This window comes from Lynx rufus, unplaced genomic scaffold, assembly GCF_022079265.1.
Source record: "Lynx rufus isolate CCGP_SWC_20201006 ecotype Redwood Valley unplaced genomic scaffold, mLynRuf1.p SCAF_9, whole genome shotgun sequence".
NCBI classification, from domain to species: Eukaryota; Metazoa; Chordata; class Mammalia; order Carnivora; family Felidae; genus Lynx; species Lynx rufus.
The window spans coordinates 63,093,044-63,109,528 of record NW_025814897.1 but is presented as its reverse complement, the minus strand read 5'-3'; the positions used below and the strand labels follow the sequence as shown (position 1 = coordinate 63,109,528).

Below are 16,485 nucleotides of genomic sequence, written 5' to 3'. Positions count from 1 at the left end.
AGTGGTCCCAGTACCATTTGTTGAAAAGAGTATTATATTCTCATTGAATGATATCACAAGCCTTATTGAAAATCAGTTGACCATGAACATACAAGTTTATTTCTGGACTCTCAATTCTGCATCCAACTATTTGTCTGCCTTTATGTCAATACAACTTTGTTTTGATTACTTTTCTTCGAGGTTGATTTTGAAATTGTGAAGTGTGAATGCTCCAACTTTGATTTTTTTCCATGATTGTTTTGATTCAAGGTCCCTTGAAATTCCACATGAATTTTATGATCAGCTTGTCCATTTCTTCAAGAAAAAAAAAGCAATTTGTGTTTTGCTAGGGGTTATTTTGAATCTGTAGATGAATTTGGGGAGTATTGCCTTGTGAACCATATTAAGTCTTGAGTTATGAACACAGATGTCTTCCTATTCATTTAGTTCTACTTTAATTTTTGTTAGAAATGCTTTGTAGTTTTCATTGAGCAAGGCTTGCACCTCCTTGGTTAAATTTATTCCTAAGTATTTTATAATTTTTGGTGGTATTGTAAATGGAAGTATTTCTTATTCTATTTTTGAATTGTTCTTTGCTCATGTGTACAAATACAACTTTTTTTTTTTGTATCCTGCAACATTTCTGAATTCATTAGCTCTAATGATTTTTTTTTTTTGGTGTATTCTTTAGGATTTTCTATATATAAGATCATGTCATCTGTGAATAGAGAGTTTCACTTCTTCCTTTTTTATTTGGATCCTTTTTATGTAATTTTGTTGCCTAATTGTTATAGTCAGTCCAGCTAAAGTCTTGTCAATTTTGTTGATCTTTTCGAAGAACGAAGTCTTGGTTTTGTTGATTTTCTTTATTCTTTTCTATTCTCTGTTTCACTTATCTTATTGTGATCTTTGGTTTTTCCATCTTTCTTCTTGCTTTGTGTTTAGTTTGCTGTTCTTTTCCTAGTTACTTAAGCAGGAAAGTTATGTTTTTGATTTGAAATTTATTTTATTTTTCAATGTAGGTGTTATAGGTATAAGTTTTGAGGAATGTGTTTGCTCTATCCCATAAGTTTTGGTATGGTGTGTGTTCATTTCTATTCTTATCAAGTATTTTCTATTTGATTTTCTCTTTGACCCAAATTTTTAAAGAAGTGTGTCACTTAATTTTCACACCCTTTTAAATTTCTGGGTTTCTTTCTATTATTGAATTCTAATTTTATTCCATTGTGATTAGAGGAGATAATTTGCATGATTTCAGTCTTTTTAAATTTATTTACTCTTGTTTTGTGGGCTAACATATGACCTGTTCTGGAGAATGTTCCATGTGCCCTTAAAAAGAAAGTGCATTTTGCTCTTACTGGGTTGGATGTTCTATATATACCCATTAGGTCTAGTTGGCTTATAATGTTATTCCAGTTTTCTATTTTCTTATTTATCTTATGTATAGTTGTTCTATCCATTATTGAAGTGATTGTTGAAATCCCCAAGTATTGTTGAACTCTTTACTTCTCCCTTCAATTCTGTCAATTTTTGCTTCTTATATTTTGAGGCTCTGTTGTTTGGTGGATGTATACACATTATTGTCATAGTTACTCGATGGACTTACCTTTTGCCATTATTTTATATCTCACATAGCTTTTTTTTTTTTTTTTGGCCTAAAGTCTATTCTTATATTAAGTATACTAATATATATCATAGCTTTCTTTTGGTTACTATTTGCATGGATTATCTTTTCCTGTCCTTTCACTTTCAATTTACTTGTGTTTTTGGTTTTAAAAACCAATTTCTGCCAATTTCTGCCTGCTAGTCTAGTTAAAGTCATTACTGATAATGAAGGACTTCTGCCATTTTTCTAGTTGTCTTCTACATATCTTATATCTTTTGTATGCCTGGATTTCTCAATTCTGTGTGTGACATAAATATTTTAGAGTATACTGCTTTGATTCTCTTCTCCTTTCTTTTTTCCTTCTTCTTCTATTGTATATTTTTTTGTTTATTTTTGTAGTTTTTCCCTGGGGATTACATTTAACACCTTAATTTATAATAATTTGGTTTGAATTAATATCAGTTTAGTTTCAATAATATTAAAAATACTTTGCTTTTTTATAGCTTCATCCCCCTTATCTTGTTATTGTCACAAATTACATCTTTATGTCAGTCCCTCAACATAAATGTAGAATTTTGTTTGGTAGTTGTACTTTAAATCATATAGAAAAAAGGTATTTACTAAAATATATAATTGCCTTTTTATAAAACTAAAAAATTAAGTCTGTTGTAGTTACCATACATACATACATAATGTTACATTAATTTCAGATGTACAATACAGTGATTCAGCAATTCCATATATTACTCAGTGCTCATCACAATAAGTGTACTCTTAATCTCCTTCACCTATTTTACCCGTCCTTCACCCACCTCCCCTCTGGTAACCATCGGTTTATTTTCTCTAGTTAAGAGTCTGTTTTTTTGTTTATCTCTCTCTTTTTTTCCCTTTGATTTGTTTCTTAAAATCTACATATGATTGAAATCACATGGTATATATCTTTTTTCTGACTGGATTATTTCACTTAGCATTATACTCTCTAGATCCATCCATGTTGCTGCAAATGGCAAGATTTCATTATTTTTTATGGCTGAGTGATATTCCATTGTATATTTATACCATATCTTCTTTATCCATTCATTTATCCATGGACACTCTGATGTGTCCATAATTTGTCTATTATAAATAAAGCTTCAGTAAACATAGGGGTGCATATATTTTTTGAATTAGTTTTTTCATATTCATTGGGTAAATACCCGTAGTGGAATTACTGGATCATATAGTAATTCCATTTTTGATTTTTAGAGAAACCTTCATACTGTTTTCCACAGCGGCTACATCCGTTTGTGTTCTCACCAACAGTGCATGAGGGTTCCTTTTTCTACACATCCTCACCAATACTTGTTTCTTGGGTTTTTGATTTTAGTCATTCTAACAGGTGTAAGGTGATATCTCATGTGGTTTTGACTTGCATTTCCCTGGTGATTAGTGATGTTGAACATTATTGTCTTTTATATTTACCTATGTTGTAAACTTATTTGTGTCCTTCCTTCCTTCCTTCCTTCCTTCCTTCCTTCCTTCCTTCCTTCCCTCCTTTCTTTTTCTTTTTTTCTCTTTCTTTCTTTCTTTCTTTCTTTCTTTCTTTCTTTCTTTCTTTCCTTTTTCTTCCTCCCTTCCCTCCCTTCCCTCCTTCCTTCCTTCTTATATTTTCTTTCTTTCTTTCTTTCGAAAAAGAAAAGCTTCATTCTACCAAACTATGTACAATTAGCATTAAACATTTTCCCTAAATGATAAATTTCTCCAAATATTAAATAGTATATACCATATTTATTAATTAAACATTGCTAAAATTTATTCAAATTCTCCAATTGCTGCTTCTCAATTGGAGAATGTTCTGTTTCTTTCTTTTTTTTAAAGTTTATTTATTTTGTGAAAGAGGGAGAGGGGCGCCTGGGTGGCGCAGTCAGTTAAGCGTCCGACTTCAGCCAGGTCACGATCTCACGGTCCGTGAGTTCGAGCCCCGCGTCAGGCTCTGGGCTGATGGCTCAGAGCCTGGAGCCTGTTTCCGATTCTGTGTCTCCCTCTCTCTCTGCCCCTCCCCTGTTCATGCTCTGTCTCTCTCTGTCCCAAAAATAAATAAACGTTGGAAAAAAAAAAAAAAAGAAAGAGGGAGAGAGCATCCACTTGTGTGCATGCATACGCAGCAAAGGGGCAGAGACAACAAGAGAATTCCAAGCATGCTCTGCACTTTGAGTGAGGAGCATAATGTGGGCTCAAACTCTCAAACTGTGAGATCATGACCTGAACCAAAATCAAGAGTCAGATGCTTAACTGACTGAGCCACCCAGGCACCTAGAGAATGTTCTGTTTCGTATAAAGAGATACAAATGACAAAAAAAGTGGTAATCCACTGAAAAAAAGTTCCAGTGAGTATTAGGAATGTGGCAGAAATTTTTAGCCCAATTCAGTTAACTTTACTATGGTGATTTTGTGAAGTCTGTAGTGAAATGTCATGAAGAAGTATAGGTCCTTGTCTCCTAACCAAAGCAGAGTGCTTATAAAACATTTTTTGATATGTAACTTCAATTTCTTGACAATAAGAAATTAGTTTAAGCTGGTTTAGAAAGCAGTAATGAAATGCTCTTTTTGCAGGCCACCATACATTACTGGACACTTTTTTGTTTGCAATGATGGCTATAACACATATCTGGAAACTTCATCAACATCCGACTATTGTCCAGATTTCTTTCAATTTTATTTTTTGTCAAAGCCCATGATCCTCTTCAAGATAGGTCTCTGCTCTTTTAAGACTAAGAGATCTTGGGGTGGCTGAGTGGCTCAGTTAGTTAAGTGTCTGACTCTTGATTTCATCGACTCAGGTCATGATCTCAGGGTTTGTGAGTTTGAGCACTGCTTGGGGCTGCACGCTGACAGTACAGAGCCTGCTTGATATTCTCTTCTTCTCTCTCTACCCCTCCCCTGCTTGTGATCTATCTCTCTAAAATAAATAAATAAACTTAAAAAAAAAGAGAGATAAGTACTTCTCCTATCATCTGTTTGTGATCATCCATTGTGGTGTGATACCTACCTAGTTGTCCAGTGTTTTCACATTTCCTATGGCAGCCAGAAGCTGGATAGCAGAAATTCTGAAGTCTGCTGTAAGGCCTTGAATTGCTGTTTGGGAGTAAGTTTCCACCATGGCTTTCAACTGGTCTTCATTTAAAACAGATATGGGTCTCCCTTAAAGCTCATTTTTCAGACTCACATCCCAGAACAAAAATTTCAAGCCACTAAGTATAGTCCTTTTACTAACAAAGCCTTCTCTAAAGACAGACTTGATGTTTCTACTTCCTATGGGTGCATGAAATCCTAGTTTAAGATCAGATAAAAAAGTATTGAGAAATCTTTCAAAGATACGGTAATGTTCACATCTGAAAAGATGATGATTTCTCTTAGTGATTTGTTTTTAGAAGTTTCCTATTAACGAATGCATAACCACAAGGACAAGATTTACATACAACAGGAGCATGTTGGTTGCAATCGGGGCATGATTTGGTGGCCATCTTCGTTTTCATGGCTCAGGTTGTACACATGCTTTTCTCTGGCAGCAGTGGCTCAGGCTCCTCCCTTTGTATTTCAGTGGACTGGCCCTCTGTCCTACCTCATGCCTGCTGGCCAGACCAAGGCTGTTCTTTATTTCTTTGTATGGATTTGAGTTACTGTTTAGAGTCCTTTTATGTCATCCTAAAGGACTCCTTTTGGATTTTTTTGGTAGAATAGTTCTTCTAGCTATGAACTCTGTTTTTGTTTTGTTGGTAGTTGGCTGGTTATATTTTAATTTTCCCTTTATTGTTGAGGATTGCTTTACCAGATACAGAACTCTTGCTTGACATTTTTCTTTCAGAACTTTTAATTTGCCATCCCACTGACTTCTAGTCTTCATGATTTCTGATGAGAAATCAGCTGTTAATATTATTGAAGCTCTCTTATGACTTTTCTCTTGCTACCATTGGGATTCTTTTTCCTTGTCTTTCAGAAGTTTGATTATAATATGTCTCAATGTGGATCTTGTTGAGTTTATCCTACAAAAATTTATTGAGCTCTTGAATGTATAGATTCGAATCTTTCATCCAATTTGGGAAGTTTGCTGTGACTATTTCTTCAAATATTCTTAATTTTTCTTTTTTCTTCTCTGGCATTCCCATTATGTTTGTGTTAATGTGATTTATTGGCACCCTACAGTTCTTTTAGGTTCTGTTCACTTTTTGTCATTCTATTTTTCTGCTTCTCATTTTGGTTAATCTCAATGGACTTGTATTCAATTTACTAAATTATGCCTGTTTACATCTGCCATTGCACCCCTCTAGTGAATTTTTATTTTAGTTATTGTACTTTTCAAGTCCAGAATTTTTATTTGGTCTCTTTTTATAATTTCTCTTTTTTAATTGATATTCTTGATTTGGTGAGACAAATATTGGTTTGCTCTAGTTTTTGTTCATGGTTTTCGTTTGCTCATTGAGCATATTTAAGACAGTTTCTCTTAGGGCACCTAGGTGGTTCACTTGGTTAAGCATCTGACTCTTGATTTTGGCTTAGATAATGATCTTGCTATTCATGAGTTCGAGCCCTGTGTCAGTCTCCATGCTGATGGTACAGAGCCTGCTTTTGATTCTCTCTCTCCCCCTCTCTCTTTTCCCATTCCCTTCTCTCTCTCTCTCTCTCTCAAAAATAAATAAATAAACTTAAAAGAAGACAGTTTCTATTAAGTCTTTTTTATGCCTATGTATGAGATATACTTATTATTGCTTTTTTTTAATATATGAAATTTATTGTCAAATTGGTTTCCATACAACACCCAGTGCTCATCCCAAAAGGTGCCCTCCTCAATACCCATCACCCACCCTCCCCTTCCTCCCACCCGCCATCAACCCTCAGTTTGTTCTCAGTTTTTAAGAGTCTCTTATGCTTTGGCTCTCTCCCACTCTAACCTCTTTTTTTCCTTCCCCTCCCCTATGGGTTTCTGTTAAGTGAAATAAGCCATACAGAGAAAGACAGATACCATATGGTTTCACTTTTATGTGGATCTTGAGAATATTTCTTTGGATACATCATAATTTTTGGTTAAATGTGGACATTTTGAGTATTATAATGAAACGACTCTGGAATTCAAATTCTCCCCCTCCCTGGGGTTTGTGTGGCCTTTAGGATGAAATGAGTCCTTCAGGGTGAAATGAAAGGACACTAAGCAGTGACTCCTTGTGGCAGAACTGTTGGCTCTTTAGTGATTCCAGATAAAATTTATAAATCTATATTTTTTGTTGTTTGTGGTTACTGAAGTCTCTGTTGATTAGTTTAGTGGTCAGCTAGTGATTTAACAGAATTTTCTTTAATTGCCTGGAATGAAAATACTCCATTCTTTGCAGGTGGGGTCTATGTGTGTGTTGAAGTATGCCTTCAACAGTCAACTAGGCACTTTATACTGCTACTGTAATATTGGTTTTCTGCCGTACAGAGACTGAAGGTCAGCCAAGATAAGAGTTAAGGGCGTTTTACAGTCTTTTCTGAATATGCACTCAGCCCTGGACATGTTTGACATGTCCCAGGAATATATGGAAGCTTTTCAAAGTAAGCACCTATTCCAGTGAGATATCTCACTCCCCGGCCTTTCCTCTAATGTTTTTGGTAAATCTGTGGTTTCTCCAGCTATAATTTCTTCTCTCAGGTGGCAGAGGCTACTCCATTTGTCTTTAAATGATTTTGACAAATGGTCATAGGTAACCACCACCCTATCCTGGGACAGTTCTGAGTTATGTGAAATAAAAGCAACCTCTTTGCACCTGTCCTTCAAGAAATCACAAGACGGGTCAAAATAAACAACTATAATTCTTTGAGAGCAATGTCTGCTCTGCTTCTTCCAGCACCATGGACCCTCCCATGAGGACCATGAGCTGCCATTTTTAAGACCACTGGTGAACTAAAGAGGGAGGAATCAGGCCGGGGTGAGTTAAAATATCACCGAGTTCTCTTGCTGAGATTCAGTCAACTTTTTCTTGATTAAAATGTCACCTCGTTTCTGCAAATCTTTGACTAGTTTCCAGGGTTCTGATAAAGTTGATTATAACAGTTTGTGATAGTTTATTTTCTGTTGTTGTTGGGGGACAAGCTCCTGTGGTTCCTTAGTATTCTATTTCACTGAGGTAACCAGAAAGGGTTTTACTTTCTGGTTGTTACATGCTTGTCTAGAAGGCTTTGCTGCAGCATGCACAGCTTCTTTAGTGCCCAGGCCCTACACATCTTCCCAAGCACCCAGCTCCTGTGGTGCTTGGCAGCTACAAGTACCCAGTGGTCAGGTGCTTCCTGCACCATCTCCCTGGGGTGGGTTTATGACAGAGCATTTGGTGAGGTACCTTCTTGTGAACAACTGTCCTCAACACCCTAGATTGTGGATTTCCAGCAATTTCAACTGACACATCATCACAACAACTTCTTTTCTGTTTGGTGTATCATCTTGTGCCCTCTCCAACAGGGCCTGATTCTCAGCTCAAGGTGGGTCTTCCTGGGCAATCTTTCTTTTTTTTTTTTTTTTTTGAAGTTTATTGCCAAATTGGTTTCCATACAACACCCAGTGCTCATCCCAAAAGGCCTGGGCAATCTTTCTTGTCTCTAGTGGTAGGGGCTGTTCCTTACATCTGCTATTGCTATATTCTTTAGAGCTCTCTCTCATTACTAGCCAATCTCTTGATAATCCAATCCTTGTTACAGTTGAAAATTATTTATATAAACTTTCCCTGTTTAAATTATCATGTGGTTTGTCTCCCCTGATTATAACCAGAATAGTATATATTGGAGGAACAAAACATACTGGAATTTGGTGTGAACAAATGATTTAGTGAAGATTTACAGTCAAATAGAAATGAATTTTCCAACTGAGTTGTAAACTATATTAAAAATTCAAAAACATTTTTTAAATAAAAGTGATATGCTTTAAAAAATCATCAATAATGAATCAGAAGTAAACCCCCAAATTATTTCAGTAAAATCCAGCTTTCTTGTTATCTATTCTTTTTAACGAACAATCATATACATAGTGGCATAAAATAACATCTATTTTATCACTCTCACAGGTTTTGTGGGTCAGGAATTCAAAAAGAATACAGTGGAGTGGAGTGCAGTGGCTTTCTTCTACTCAAACAGGTGGGGATAATTGAATAGCTATGGGCTGGAATCAGTGGAAGGCATCTTGACTCACATATCTGCTCCTGGGTTGACATGATTTTAAGACTGGGCTTAGTTTGGAATGTTGACTAGAGGACCTCCCCAAAGCTTCTTCATATGGTTTAGACTTCTCATTGCATGGCAGCTGGATTGTAAGAGAGAGCTTCCTGAAGTGAGCATACAGAGAGGAAAAATGCCAAGACATGCAGGTGGATGCTTCTCGGCTTTTTCTGGCCTGGACTTCTGTCACATTCTGTTGATTGTCAGTGGATCACTAAGTCCAGCTCAGATTCAAGAGGGAGTTTAATAAGAATTAATCTCTTGGTGAGGAATTGTCAATGTTACATTGCAACAACCTGTGGGATAGAGATGTGTGGTTCTTTGTAAGGTGCCATACCCAGTGAGATTTTTGCTTGTCTGAGAAAACCTTTATTTCTCCTTCACTTTTGAAGGATAATTTCACAGGGTAGAGAATTCTGGGTTGTTGTTTTCTGTCTCTCACCTGCTTAAATATTTCACTTCTCTCTTTGCTTTCTTGCATATCTTCTGATGTGAAGTCAGGTGTAATTCTTATCTTTGTTTCCCTATAGGTAGGGTGTTTTACCCCCTCTAGCTTCCTTCATTATTTTTTCTTTATCTTTGATTTTTGGTATCTTGAAAATGATATGCCTAGATGTAGGCCTTTTGGGGGGGGCAGTATTTATCCTGTTTGGTGTTTTCTGAGCTTCCTGGATGTGGTTTGGCATCTGACATTCATTTGGGGGAAATACTGTCATTATTGTTTCAAATATTCCTTTCTTTCTTCTTGGAATACCATTATGTGTATGTTACACCTTTTGTGGTTGTTCCATAGTCATTGGATGTCTTTTCTGTTTTTTTCAGTCTTCATTCTTTTTGCTTTTCAGTTTTTGAGAATTCTATTGATCTATTCTCAAGCTCAGAGACTCTTTCCTCTGCCATATCCAATCTGCTAATAAGCCTGTCAAAGTCATTCTTTCTGTTACAGTGTTGTTGTTTTTAATTTCTAGCATTTATTTTTGTTTTCATCTTAGTATTTCTATTTCTCTGCTTACATTGCCCCTCTGCTCTTTCATGATGTCTACTTTGTCCATTAGAGTCCTTGGCCTGTTACTCATAATTGTTTAAAATCCCCAGCCTGATAATTTCAAATACCCTGCCATGTCTGGTCTTGCGGTTTATCTTTTTCAATTGTATTTTGCCTTTTATATACCTTGTAATTTTTTGTTGACAGCTGGACATGAGGTATTAGGCAAAAAACAAAACAAACAAAACAAAAAACAAAAAAAAAAACCCCAAAACAACCACAACCGAAAAAACTTTATATAGACCTTAGTAATGTGGTGGTGGGGTGTGGGGGAAGGAAAAGTGTTCCATAGTGCTATGATTATGTCTCAGTGTTTAAGTGTTTTAGATTTCAGGTGTGGAATATGAGGTCACATGTGGGGCTTACAGTTTTGAGGAAGACTATTGACAGCTGACTTCTGCCTTTCTCATAGCCCTTGTGATAGGAGCTATTTCTTGGTTGGCTACTATGGCTGAGTGTTTCACCTCATCTGGATTGATGCCTCTTAGTTTTCCTAAGTTTATTTCCTTTTCTTAAAGTTTATTTATTTATTTTGAGACAGAGAGTGTGAAGGAGGGACAGAGAGGGAGAGAGAGAGAGTCCATCCCAAGCAGGCTTCACACTGTCAGTGCAGAGCCCAACATGAGGCTTGAATTCACAAACCACGAGATCATGACCTGAGCCGAAACCAAAGTCGCTTAACTGACCGAGCTACCCAGGCGCTTCTTAAGTTTATTTCCTTTTGCCTCAGAGTAGCTGTTCTCCCCAGGTCTGACTTCTTAAAACTAACCCTCTTAGTCCCATTCCCCTTAGCTTCTCACCTTCAGACCATACATTACTATAAGGTAGCCTTTGAGTTTGCCCATACTTACCAATGCCATAGTTAAATCTTCATGATCATGCACAGAGTACTTTAGCATCCTAGCTTGACATTCTGATCATCATATATGATATATGTAGACATAGCTAATTACCTTCTTTACCCAAGTCTTGCCAGAGCTGGAAGGAGTCATCCTGGAAATCTTTATCTTCCTGACCTGAGTGATATGTTTGGTTTCCTCTTTGGTATCCAGAGATTGCTGCATAACCCTTCTGAATATAAAATCCCCTTTATCACTGTTACTCCTGTGCTAGGGCAGACAATCATCATGGAGACTAAACTGGGGATTCAGGATATTTTTGCAGCTGAGCAGAGAGGACCATAATGGAACTTTTGAGTCTGGCAATTTTATCCTTTTTCTAAGCTCTCTCCAAGTTGCTGAGTTTCCCTCAACCCTGAATCAAGACTGTGAATTATGCATCCTCAAAAACAGCCCAGAGATCAGGAGAACAGCATCCCTGTAACAGACATATTTTACTGATTGTTTATGCATCTTGGGTTTGACACCTGAACTCTGACACTGATGGTTTGATTTCTATTTCTCCCTCTCCTAGTAAGTCATCATTGTGAACCCACTGTTTCTGTGATCTCCCATAATCTCTGTGTCCTTGCATCTCCCTTTTACCACTATCATAAAGTCCATGCCACTACAGAGGAGATTAAGGAAACAGGGACAGGCCACAGCCCGCAGAGGGATGCCAGCCCTCCCTGTCTGCAGTGACAGAGACAGTGGCAGAGGTGACCAGATGTGACCACAGGAGTCCCTCAATTCTGACACACACCTGGGATTTGGTTATACCCCCTTCTGGCAGAGAGATTCAGCTGGGTTCCTTCTGCTATGAAGCACCCAGGATATCACTTTAGGTGAGGAGCATTGAAGCCCAATCAGCTCATCCCTCACAGATATCCACTATAGTATGCCAATAACCACTATCTCTCCAGTTTTTGTCTGTTTTGTCAAGTTCCTGTGATTCCTGGATGTTTTAGATATTCATCTATTTATTTGTAATGTAATCATAGAGACATTTATTAAGCAAACATTACTGAGTACCAGTTAGATTCTGGCACTTCTGGAACTTGCCCTGGGACTGCTGCCCTAAGCAAGGCATAGTCCCTGCTCCTCAAGGACTGACACACTGATGTGTTTTCCAGTGCAAGGGAGTTAATGCCATGACACAGCAGTGAAGTGATTTGATATGAAAGAAACAGAGATATGCCATGCTGCCTTACAGAATTTGGGTATAGCTTCATGGATGATAGGTTGCTTGGACTGAATTTATATGAATAAATAGGAATTTACACTTCATTTCTTTGCTAATTGTCCTCTGCTTCCTGGTCAGAGAGCTAAATATATCTTCACTTAGGTTCTTGGGAATAAAGTTCAGTCTGCTTTTTCTCTAAGAATCACTGGGGGATCTCTTGTTGACCTCAGCAATTAATTTTTAAAAAACAGCCCTAGGCTGTCCCTCCAGATTGACAAATCACACAACATAAAAAGGCAGATTGTACTCAGGCACCTGTGGGTCTGCTTCTCTCTCTTACCCACTGTATTTGGCTTTATCCTCCACTGCTCTGCTGACACTGCTCCTATCAAAATGATGGGTGGCCTTTCACAAGTGCACAGCTGTTCTCTGACTCCTCCAGTGAAAAATGAGACGTAGGCTAAAACCTGCAGTGGAACGGGTGTAGTTAAGAAAAGACTTAAGTTTCTTACTATGTAGAATGTTAAGCACTGAAATGTGAATTTTTGTAATCAACCTCTTCTGGAGGTCTGGATAAAAATATGTTAGTTACTCTTACTTGGATTTATAAGTGGACTTGAATCTGAAAGGAAAACAAAGACTGAGAGTTAAGTGTCCATCTGGCATTTCAGATTTTGTAGCTGCCATGTTCAAAAGTTTGGAACAATACTGTAGTCCTCACTGGTTCATAAGAAAGATACTCAGAGTGATCTGTAGATGAATAATCTGAAGGAGCTGAGTCTTTCATAACTCTTTTTATATATACATATACATGTGAACCTTTCCTTTTGGTGGAAAAATATAATTATTTTTTAGACTGTGTCTGTCTTTTAAGACAAACATATATGCAAACACACCCAATATCAAGTTTTTAATTTTAATGCCCAAGAAGTGAGTCACATTGGGAAAGTTAAACAGAACACTTATTTAATTGGTACTACTTGCTAATATGGGGGTTTCAGAAACACTGAATTACTTTGTGGTAAGAGATAGATATAGCAGAAATTTGAGATAAAGAAACAGATCCATGTGGACAAGTAAAAAGGAAAGAGGCCACTGATCTCATATTCAATAATCTTTTCTTATAAATGTTAATAATAATGCTAACTATAATTGATTTAAGATAATGTATATGAGTTAACCTTTGAAAACTTTGTATACTAGTTTGAAATGTGTGATTTTATTTCATGGATTAAATGGACTAAGGATTTTAACCTCAGAAGTGACAAGATGACATCTGCATGTTAGGAAAAGCCCTCTGACTACAGAGTGGAGACTGGTTTGAAGGGTATGAAATCAAAGTCAAAGAGATCTAAGGAAATATTCCAGGTGATAAAAGTTACGAGTGTGCACTAGTCAGTGATACTGGGGTTGAGAAGAATGAGTGAATATTAAGGAGTTAAACATTTAGTCAGCAGGAACTGTGAAAAGGTAAAAGGGATGAGAGATAAGAATGAATAAGGACCATTTCAGGTTTCTGAAAGTAGAGTTAATTCAGTCTTGAATATGTTGTATGTGTCGTATAAATATTTAGTAAGCAAATGGAAAGTGAATTTGCATTTCAGAAAGGTATTTGAATTAGAAACCTAGATTTGGAAGAAAATAAAGTATATATGATTAAAATATTGTAAATCATGAACTCAATCAGAGAAAATGTACAGAACTGGGAAGGGAGTAGAAGATGAAGCCCTGGAATCAATAACATATAGTGGATAGATAGATGGAGAAGGTGTTGGGATGGAGGACATAGGAGGAACACAGTAGAGTGCTGTGTCATGGAAACTAGGGAAAAAAAATACTTAAAAAAATACTTAAAAAATACTTAAAAAATACTTTAAAAAAATAACAGATTGATTTATTGTGTTCAGTAATGGCAAGAGGTGATATAGAGGATCCATTCAAGTGGACATTCCAAATTAGAAGTCATTGAATGGTAGTTTAGACATCTCTAAGCAGCATGATTACTCTTACCTGTAAATGAAAGTAGACCTATCTTAATTCAGGCATGTGGATGTCTCACCTTAAAGACATTATCTCAAGAACAGGGGATTTTCTGTATCTCACTTTATTCTTTTGTGTTTCACTTTCAGGTTCTCTCTTCTCATGAAGGTGGTAGCCAGAGGTAGACACTGTGATAACCCCCCAGCAATGGAGAAATCATGATTTTTGTTTCTTTTCTCTCTTCCTTCTCTAAGCCATTGACGATGGTCCTTAGTAATTCCAGCTGGAGGCTACTGCAGCCTTCTTTTTTCCTGATGGGCATCCCCGGTTTAGAGGAAAGCCAGCACTGGATAGCAATGCCGCTGAGTGTCCTTTATCTCTTTGCTGTAATGGGCAATGTCACCATCATCTTTATCATCTGGACTGACCCATCCTTGCACCAGCCTATGTACCTCTTTCTGGCCATGCTCTCTGGCATTGACCTGGTGCTGGCGTCCTCCACTGCACCCAAAACCCTTGCAGTGCTCCTGGTTCATGCCCATGAGATTGGGTACACTGTCTGCCTGACCCAAATGTTCTTCATCCATGCGTTCTCTTCCATGGAGTCAGGTGTGCTTGTGGCCATGGCTCTGGATCGCTATGTAGCCATTTGTCACCCTCTGCACCATTCCACCATCTTGCATCCAGGGATCATAGGGCGCATTGGAATGGCAGTGCTGGTACGGGGGTTACTCCTCCTCCTCCCCTTCCCTATCCTGTTGCGGAGACTTATCTTCTGCCAGGCCACCGTCATAGGCCATGCCTATTGTGAACATATGGCTGTGGTGAAACTTGCCTGCTCAGAAACCATAGTGAACCGAGCTTATGGGTTGGCAGTGGCCCTGCTTGTGGTTGGGCTAGATGTCGTGGCCATTGGTATTTCCTATGCCTTCATCCTCCAGACAGTGCTGAAAGTACCGGGGGGTGAGGCCCGACTTAAGGCCTTTAGCACATGTGGGTCTCACATTTGTGTCATCCTGATCTTCTATGTTCCTGGAATGTTCTCTTTCCTCACTCACCGCTTTGGCCACCATGTACCCCATCATGTCCATGTTCTTCTGGCCACACTCTACCTCCTCGTGCCACCTGCACTCAATCCTCTTGTCTATGGGGTGAAGACTCAGCAGATCCGCCAGCGAGTACTCAGGGTATTCTCCCTAAAAGGATGGATCTGAACACATCCCAGTTATTATTTTCTGAGGCTCCTGTCAAAGGTACTGCCTGGAGTCCATGGCTGGTCTAAGCTATGTGGGTAGAGACCATTGCACAGTGAGGGGTCCTTCCAGTCCTGCTATCTCATGGCAGAGAACACCCCTGGGCACTTGGCTCCATCACTGTTTGGACTCCCTGAATAGCTGGATTTTTTATTATTTTCTTATCTTTTCTTTTGCTTCTGATTCTAACATTTCTCTATTCCTCTATCAAGGGGACTTGAGAAGTGGAGAAAAGATATATCTTTGGACACGCCATTTTTTTCTGCCTTCACCCAATGATTGTGGAACATCATCGAGTAAGGGAATGGGAAGTCCCAGCCTCTTCTTTGTTTTAGTTTTAGAGTGTCTTCACACCCTCAATGTTATTGCTGTGAGCTCTAGGTCACTCAGCTTCCATGTAGCAACAGAGTCTGTCTCTAACCATTTGATACTACCAATATGTCAGAAAACACCTTTTTATTACAGTATGACTCTTACTCACATATTTAAATTAACCTAAGTGGGGAGACATGGTAATGGGTTCTTAGAAAAATGAGATACAAACACTATTTTCAAGGAAGAAATGTATATTGTAGAGTGCATTTCTTTTTAAAAAGGTCAGTCTTTTTAATTTATTCATATTTTTATTAGGGTAAAGAAGGAATAAGACCAGTATTGAATGTATGTATGTTTTGTAAGTCTTAATTTAACAAAGCTAAACACCCATATATTAATATTATTTAATAACTACAAAATGTGCTAGAGTCTGATACTGGTAAACAAAGCTTTATTAATACATGTAGATGTAGTTTTGGCACTTGAAAGAATTTCTATTTCTGAAATGTGGATATGGAATGATGTCAGTTAGACCCCCGTCCCCACTTTTTTGGTAACAGGAACTGGGTAAAACTTATAAGAAGATTGTTACAATTGGTGTATTGCATCCTGTTTGTTGGATGTTGCCCTAAAATCTGGCTTAAACTCTTTTGTGTTCCTAAAAGGTAGCACATTTTGTTCTGTTCTGGAGGAAGCAAGTCACTGCTGCTTTGAGGTAGGATGCTCTGGTGTTGAGAGGGCTCTATCAATGGACTCCAGAGTGGTCAAAAGGGGGGAATGGATGAGTTAGTGTTCCAGTTTCTCCTTTCTTGGTAAATTTCACTCCTAATAGTTTTCAGGTACAGAGACTTGAGTATGAAGTCTTCAGTTTGGTGCACACACATGGGTGAATTAGGGAGGAATTGTATGAGTTCTTATTGTAGGAACAATTACGTGTTCTCATCACGTTGGTTGTAGGTGCAGGACTTGAACTCTGGTAAGTTGTCCTGAGGAAGCCCAGGCTGTGGTGTATGTTGTATCCCCTTCACTAG

General features: G+C 37.8%; 1 protein-coding gene across 1 annotated transcript; it reads left to right on the top strand.

Moving 5' to 3' along the window:
- The first annotated feature begins 13,997 nt into the window (after window positions 1-13,997).
- LOC124505591 (olfactory receptor 52L1-like) lies at window positions 13,998-15,157 on the top strand. The gene has a single exon (XM_047071575.1). It carries the CDS (start codon window positions 14,105-14,107, stop codon window positions 15,098-15,100), a length of 996 nt encoding a protein of 331 aa, XP_046927531.1. The 5' UTR covers window positions 13,998-14,104; the 3' UTR covers window positions 15,101-15,157.
- Window positions 15,158-16,485: the final 1,328 nt, after the last annotated feature.

Coding starts and splice junctions, on each gene's coding strand:
- LOC124505591 (XM_047071575.1), top strand. CDS start 14,105: ATGATTTTTGTTTCTTTTCTCTCTTCCTTCTCTAAGCCATTGACGATG.